This window comes from Impatiens glandulifera, chromosome 3 (assembly GCF_907164915.1).
Source record: "Impatiens glandulifera chromosome 3, dImpGla2.1, whole genome shotgun sequence".
Classification (NCBI taxonomy): Eukaryota; Viridiplantae; Streptophyta; class Magnoliopsida; order Ericales; family Balsaminaceae; genus Impatiens; species Impatiens glandulifera.
The window spans coordinates 61267300-61275993 of NC_061864.1; the positions used below are offsets into that span (position 1 = coordinate 61267300).

Sequence of the window (8694 nt, forward strand, 5' to 3'; positions counted from 1 at the left end):
TTTAGATTATTAACAAATATAAAGGCTCTCAAATTCATGATTAGTAGTTGGACTTGAGAGATGAGGATGAATTTCAAGGTTATTGTTTCTTCTCAATGATGATATTTCAAGATATTATTGTTTTATTGGCTAATCACACCCTTAGTTATTTATTTGATATTGCATTATGATTTATGCATGTTTAGTGGTGAAATCTTTTTATTTTGAAAAAAGTCTATTTATATAAAAGTCAAAACAAAAATGAAAGACATCATTGCAACGAGTTAAAAAAATGAATACCAACCAGAAATAAAATAAGCTTCACACACCTATGAAAAGGGAATAAATCGCTAATAGATGATCTAGATCTTGTACATCGAAACAAAGGTGGGAGTATAAGAGGGTCTATTTTGTTGTGGAATATTTGAATCAATAAACTAATCATATTTCAAACTAATGTTTTGATAACTAATCATAATATATATGATTTGGGAGATAATCACATGTTTTATATATAAATAAAGGTTAAATTACTATTTAAGGTTCTAAAGTCGTTTTAGGATTGGTCCAAAATGGACAAAAACGTCCATATTCTTATTTTAATGTATTATTTTTTCCAATTAATTTGTCACTTTGTAAATAAATAATATTTGTAAATGTTTTGTATGTATTTCTTTTAAATTGAGTATTTTTTTTTGAAAATGTGGAAGGTGGTTTAGATGGTTGAAAAATTGTGTGATATGAGTGAAGATTTGAGAAATTTTGAAAAGAAAAAGATTTGATAGTTATTTTTTACAAAATTTCTGAACTTTGTATATGGTTTGTCATGTATTTAATTATTAAATTGAGTATTTTTTTTTGTGATTTATGTGTTTCAAACTGTCGAATGCGAATGCGGTTTAAATGTCTTAGAATGTGTGATGTGCGGGAAGAATTAGGAAAAAAATAAAATGGCAAGAATCAATATTTTTTTACAAATATGATAAATTAATTGAAAAAGAAAAAAAGAAATTGATACGTTAAAGTAAAAAATAGATGTTCACCGTTTATGACACTAAAATTGTGATAGTTCAACACAAATCACATAATTCAAAATTGAAATTCTATACATTGAAAACGACACAACTTCAATCTTTCCACAAATAGTAATTTTGCTATAAAATAAAATAGAGGTAAAATTCTTAAATGATACAAGTTTATTTTAATTATAAACAAAAGGAACCTAAATTTACAAGATTTTCTGTTACAATTCTCACCCAATTATTTTTATCTCATTTCAATTATCCACTTTGTACCCTAATAAAAGGTCCCATTTGAAAACATATTTTGGAGTTATATTGAAGCTAGCTAATTGGACAAAAGTAGATAAATTTTATTAAAAACTATTTTTTTTTATCAAAGTATTTGTTTCAAAAGGTAATTTAAATTGAATAATGTTATGAAACCTAACTAACTTAATTGGCATATATATACATAAGTGTTTTTTATGGGTATATTTTCACGTTTAAACTCAAATTCAATTCTAGAAAATGTTTTCAACCAGTCCATTATATTTATAAAAAAAAAATATTTATCTTATAGCAAAGTTTTTCGAGTATTTTGTGACATAAATGTTTTGATAAATCCTCTCTTTTAGCCTGGCGACAACAATGGTGAATATTCACGGCCTTTCTGAGGTTCTAGGTTTGAGTCTGTCTGATGACAAATTCTGCATCTGGTTAGGTGTGTTTGTAAGTTATGTGCTTACCCATTGTTCCATTTTATGTTCTACAAAAAGAATGATTTTGATAATTAGAAAGATAAACTTAAATCGAGTCCGTTTGACGACAAATTCTACGTGTTAAGTGTGTTTGCGAGTTATGTGCTTACCCGTTGTCCCATTTTATGTTCTAAAAAAAAGAATGATTTTGTTAATTAGAAACATAAACTTAAACTTAAAAGATTAAAACCAATCAAAATCTTCAAATAAGAACAAACCCTGGTCGAAAAAACAAATCATTGTTAACTACTTAAATTTTCATTGCCTCATATTTATATAATTTGAATTTTATCTTCTTCTAATTTTATTCTCTATTTTGTTTAATTTACCCACATTAATCAACTTGATATATTGAAATCATTATATGCCTCAATTGTCTCAAACTTGAAGGACCACACACAATTAACAATTAAAAGATGGTACAAAAGAAAATAAAAAAACAATCTTAATCTTAAGATAATTAAAATAAAGGATGTCATATATTTGTCTTATGTCTTACTTTAAAGAACATTGAATGACCATTCAATCCTAAAAGCAATCACCTTATAATATATATTGCAAACCTTTACATGAACCCTAATTGGCTGGAGGGAGGCAAATGGCATAATTTTTTTTAGCAATTTGGAAGCTACTTTAAGTTAAAAGAATTTAACACATTGACAAAAAGAAGTTGATAATTAGAGTTAGATTAGTTAATCAATTAAATCATGACCCCTTATAGAAAGGGTTTGACTAATGAGTGCAATAATAGCTACTGTTAACCTTATACTAATTTTTCTAATTATAAGATGGACAAAAAGCAAAATCCCCAACCAGATCTTGTGTCTTTATTTTATTGTTGGAATTACTTAACTTTTATTCTTCTTTTATTAGGTGATAAAGTAATATGATGCTGACATTTTAGCATATAGTCCAACGTTAACAACTATTCATAATTCATTTACCTAAGAAGAAAAAATTAATTTTATTTATAGCAGAGCAAGTACAATCGATCGAGTCATTCGTTAAGTTGACTTCATGTACGTGACAAATGTTTTAAAGGCAACCCAACGAAGATATAAGAACATTTAAATACTCGGCTCGATCAATACTCTAGAAGTAAGTGAATATTATGAATGGTTAGGTAAATCATTCGAGTATGTCAAGTTCTGTCAAAATGTTTTAAGTTTGATTCTCAATTATAACACTTTGATTAAGATCATAATGATCATTATGAGAAGTCGCTAAACTTATTCATGGAATAAATGATAGTGGTAAAAAATAATAAATGATTAAGTTTATCAAATATACCATGTTAGATTTTTTTTTTTAGTTTACAAAGTTTGTGCAAACCATGTAGACATGTCATGTTAGATATTTATTTGTTATTATAAACTACAATCTTACATTTTTTATTTTAGCAATAAAAACATAATATTATAAACTTTGTACCCATTTTATAGTACACTGATATTAGCTTTTTACACATTTTTTAAAAGGTGTGAAGATTATATTTTTGTGGAGATGAAATGAGCTAGGGAATTGGGTAGGCCCAATATCTTGTAATAATTGGTCTTAGCCTATGGGTGATGGTTCATGTATGATATATGATATAGAAACAGTTAATAAATAGTTTTTTTATTTAAAAAGAGAACATAATTTTTCATAGATACAATCTCAACTTTAACTCAAATTCGCAACTTCTTATTATTTGGTAATTTTTTATTTATTTATTTAAACTATTTTAGTGAGTTTATAATATAATTTGACATAATTGTTGTCAACCTTCTATTTTATGGTGTATAAGGAATTTTTAAATTCAAAAATTAATGATTTATAAGTTTGTTTACAAAATATATGTATATCCTTCTTTGGGCCAAACCAAAAGCTTGGATGTGAGACATGTTTTTTGCTACAATGGTTTTAGGTTTTTGTTTATTACAACACTTTTAAGTATCATAATCTAAAGATGTGTTTTATTATATGTGCTTGTATACCCATTTTATTTCAACCTTATTTTAAAAAGATATATATATATATATATATATCATTGGTATTTAAATCAGACACTTAATATACATTTTATGCCAACTTGAGCTATTATTAGGCTGGGCTTAAGTTTCCTTTATTAATCATCTAGAATATGATAGAAAAAAAAAGACATATTATCATAATCTATTTATTTTTCCTCTTGTTTTGATCATAGCTACTTGAACAGCTTAGGTTGCTTCCAGTCCATATGAGCCCAAACCCTTTTTTTGATGGAAGTGGGTTGTTTTATTTATTTTGTTTTAATATATTAGAATAATTTCATAAGAAATAAATATGTCACCTATAACTTAAATATATATTTGTTAAAAAAAAAACTTAAATATATATATATATATATATATATATATATATATATATATATAGTTGGGCACTTTGGGGCAATGAGTGGATCAACCTTGCAATATGACCTTACTAGTTGTATATTTTATATATATATATATATCATCAGCCCACTTTGTGGGTTAGGCCTATTACTTATTGGTATAGCTTATTTATTAAAAATATAATATATTTAGTTAAAATTTATTATTTTTTCAAACATAAAATTTTATATTATAGTTAAAGATAAAAACTAAAAAATGTTATTTAGTTATTTATTCAAATTTAAAAATTAATTATTTTTATCAATTTTTAAACTACATAGGACAACAAAAAAAAATCACATTTTTTATTCGTGGGATGAGACTGGACCGGCTCGGCGACAACATGAGTATAAGACGACATAGTATAAGACGACGTAGCGACACAACTGAGACGATCCGAAACACGTTTGGTTTAAATATATAAAAAATGTAAAAAATTTAAAATAACTTTTAATTTGAAATTTATTAAATTTCCTAGTCTATACCCTCTTATGATATAATTTAAAATTGTATTAAACAATTATATTAAAATAATAAGAATAATAATAATAATAATAATAAAAGTTAAAATCCCTCTAATTAGATAAACCAATAAATAATTTAGAAAATGTATAAAAATATTAAATAAAATTTTGTAACAATTTAAATATGAAATTTCCTAAACGGGTCAAAAATTTACCCCCATGAAGAATCTAGACATTTAAAAGACAACCCTAAATCTCTCTCTCTCTCACAGCGGCTATGTTAATGGCAAGAGCAAATTAACTAAAGGAGGACTCTTTAGGTATGTTCATATCTGATTATGTATTTTGAATCCTCATAAAGATCCATTGACATCAAATAATTCACTTATGTTCCTTCTTTCGGCTCGTTAGAAGCTCACAAAAATTGCAAGATTTGAACGTATTTGTTCAGTTCGGACGGAATCAACATATATCTAGTGTGATTTCATGACATGATACAGTTATTTCATATGGGTTCTTATTGTTTTCTGTTTTGCTTAATGAATTTCTGCTTGTTGACTCCTATTTTTCAATAGAATAGTTGATTGAGTAACCTGAAGATCTTTTCAATTGTTCATATATTGTCTTTCTGAATTAACCCAGATTTTTAGCTTAATCTAATAACAGTTATCAAATGAACTTCAATTTCTGTTCCATCTCCTTGATATAGGCTAAACATTCTTTAAATCTTGTTTCTTACAGATTCCAGTCATTCAAGATTCTAGATTAAAGTTTAATATTTTTAAACCATGGGAACCCCAGAGACCTCCAGGGAACCTTGCCCTGACCGAATTCTTGATGATATTGGTGGTGCATTTGGCATGGGTGCTGTTGGGGGTGCAGCTTTCCATTATCTGAAAGGCACGTATAATTCTCCGAAAGGTGAACGTGTAGTAGGTGGTTATCAAGCTATGAGAATGAATGCACCTCGTGTGGGTGGTAGTTTTGCTGTTTGGGGTGGCCTATTTTCCACGTTTGATTGCACGATGGTGTATGTTCGTCAGAAAGAAGATCCATGGAATTCAATAATTGCTGGTGCTGCTACTGGAGGCTTCCTTCAGATGCGACAGGGACTCGGTGCTGCTTCACGTTCTGCTCTTTTTGGTGGTGTATTACTTGGTTTGATTGAAGGAGCTGGGATAATGCTCAATAAAATCTTGAGTGCACAGCAGAATTTTCCACCAATGGAAGAGCCACAACCTAATATGATGCCTGGATTGCCGTCCATGGGACAATATCCTGGTCAAGCTCCGGCTGTAATTGGTGGATTGTCATCTCCGTCGTTATCATCACAATTGCCATCTCCAACATCAGAATCGTCGTCTTCGTCATGGTTTGGTGGACTTTTTGGCGGTGAGAAAAAGCAAGAGACTAATGTTGGGAGTGGAAGTAAGACACAGGTTTTGGAAAGCTTTGATTCACCTAGTCCACCAACGTTTGAGTACAAATGAAGCGCAAGATGAAATTTCATGGTGGTAAGTTTAATTCAGTTGTTTTGTCTGTCAATGAGCCATGCTTTATGTTCAAGTTTGACAACCTTTATTTTCTTTTTCTTTTTCTAAAGTGAGAAAGTGAATGTGAATGTAGCATTTAAATTAGTACAGACTACAGAGAACATGAAGAAAATAAAACATCAAAAAAGGGAAAATCCAAAAATGAAGAACTCAATACCCTAAATGAAAAGATCATAAGAGCTGAGTTCAGTTTGGAGCTCAACTCTTTTAGGGGATGTTTCACGAGCATGACTGGGCTTGGCTAAAAAGTATTTACAGATATTTGTGTTGAATATGCTTAGTTTGCATTTTCAAAAACAAGAATATACATCATAAATCATTCATCAAACTAGCCTAAGCTGCCTAACAACTTGCATTGCGAAGAACTTGTGCTGTGGATAACATCTGATTGGGATTCAATCCTCATTCTTTGCGCAATGTTCAATTTGTGAAATTGTTCGGACACTGTTTCCAATCTTTACTCTGAGTCAAAGCATTTGTAAATGGTGTCCTGAAACCCACTTACTATATTCGCCTTCTTGGAGGTTCAATTATACTTATAGCTAGTAAAATGATGTAGAGTATTTTTTTTGGGGAAAACAGTTTAACGCCATTTCATTAAGAACCCAAAAGTAGGAGAAATTGTCCGTTATCAAAACTAGATAAATCCTAATTTTGATTAAAAGAATCAAACGACCCTAGAGTATCTGATTAGAAACAAACAAAAAAAACATAGATTAAAGACAACTAAAACATACAAATTCTACTACTTAATATTGTAGAGTATTATTGAGAGCACTAAAGACTACTCTCATTTTTCTCATAGAAGTAGAAACATCAAAATTACATCAATGTGTGTCTGTAAAAGCATAAACAAACCAAACTATTAACTGAAAGTAGACTAAAACTAATTATTCATCATTTCATTGATGATGCTAAAGACTTTCCAACCCTTTAAGAAAGATAAGAAAAAAAAATGAAACATAATCCTTTATCTTGATTGAGTTTTTTTTTTTCTTTCAGATGTTCTCTTATTTCTTTCCTCCATAATCATCATCCAATTCTTTTTTAGTTTGGTTGTTTTCGTTCAACCAATCTTTGATCCCAAAATTCTCCTAACTGACCTTGCATAATCAGGTTAGTCTTGAGCAATTCTTCCAAAGGGACAAAGAAGCAACATATGATAGATATTGATTTCAAAAGAAAGTTTGTACAAATAACATGCGCCAGGGGCCAGCCAGGACAAAACCTTTACACTTTTAAGCTTATCTTGTGTTAGAACTTCATGTCTTGTTTAGTAGGGGCTTTATTTTTCCATATCTTCTTCCGTGATCTATGAATTGACTCGTTAGAAAGAGTTTCAAAACAATCTTTGATTGTGAAAAAATCATTTTTTTCCTGCACAACTGGTCTTTCTTCTTCTTCTTATTATTATTTTAAATTTGGCAGGTTATGATGATCGGTTCAACAAAGTAATTTGATTAAGGCTCTCTCATTCTTCCTCCATTGTTAATCTCCTTCTTGTTAACATGTTTATAAGGATACCGCACCTCCACACCATTAATGTGTTTATTTAAAATAAGTTATGAAGAGCTTAATTCGGTAGTATAATATGAGCATGCAAAAAAGAACTTTATGGTAAAATAATCTTGTAAATACTTGACATTAGTTTCACATTTCATCAAATCAAGTACTTAAAATTCAATTATTTGAATTTGATTTATTCATACACTTATCTAATTTGGATTTTCAATTTTATTAAACATTGTTTTGTTTTTAATCCATTCATCTTTCCCTTTTCATTTTTTTACATCAGGAACCAGAATACAACAAGTTGCTGATCACACTCAGGTCTCATCAATAATAACAAGTAAGTCAAGTTCCAACTAGTTAAGCTTGAAGAGACTTTTATTTCAAATCCTATCTTTATTTATAGTTTCTTATTACTGGATTAAGATACTCTTAGTTTTGAATCAAATTTTTAAGTACAATTATGACTCTGCTAGTGTTTTGTGCATATATTATTTGATTGAAGCTTCTGAATTCCGGAAATTACTCCAATCAATGAAAGTTTTCATGATCACAACAGTAATGAAAATTAGTTTTATTGAATGTTATGAAGAATAGAGAGCTAGTTACCTTCTTGATAAAAAATAAGGAAAATTAACTTTGATCATAGGACTCCTATTTTTTATTTTGTGTTATTTGTCAATTGTCATTCATGTATTTCATTTTATTACAAGAAGGGTGTTTGTTTTCCACTTGACAGCTTATTCATATAATAAATTATGGTTTAGAAAATGAAAAAAAAATGTGTTCATTTGTATATCTTGTTGGTTCCTTTAAATTTAGGGGGCGGGCGGGACGCCAAATGCATTTACCATCCCCGTCCCGTTTTTATTTTGAGAATTTTTTTAATAAAATTCCCGTCCCGTTTGATTTTGTTCGGTTTCGGGGAATCTCCACCGTCCCGTTAATAAAATATTTTTTTTAAATAAAAAAATTATAAAATAATATTATTTAAACGGACTTTTTAATATAAAGAATAAATAAATAAATTTATTGAT

At 28.8% G+C, this 8694-nt stretch overlaps 1 protein-coding gene across 2 annotated transcripts; it reads left to right on the forward strand.

Moving 5' to 3' along the window:
- Positions 1-4801: 4801 nt before the first annotated feature.
- Positions 4802-8170, forward strand: LOC124932644 (mitochondrial import inner membrane translocase subunit TIM17-2-like). Of its 2 annotated transcripts, XM_047473304.1 has the most exons (4): positions 4802-4915; positions 5337-6109; positions 7577-7599; positions 7944-8170. In XM_047473304.1, the coding sequence occupies exon 2, from the start codon at positions 5384-5386 to the stop codon at positions 6083-6085; it is 702 nt and encodes a 233-aa protein (XP_047329260.1). In that variant the 5' UTR covers positions 4802-4915; positions 5337-5383; the 3' UTR covers positions 6086-6109; positions 7577-7599; positions 7944-8170. The 2 variants fall into 2 exon arrangements, with proteins under 2 accessions (XP_047329260.1, XP_047329259.1); XM_047473303.1 differs by lacking the exon at positions 7577-7599.
- Positions 8171-8694: the final 524 nt, after the last annotated feature.

Coding starts and splice junctions, on each gene's coding strand:
- LOC124932644 (XM_047473304.1), top strand. CDS start 5,384: ATGGGAACCCCAGAGACCTCCAGGGAACCTTGCCCTGACCGAATTCTT.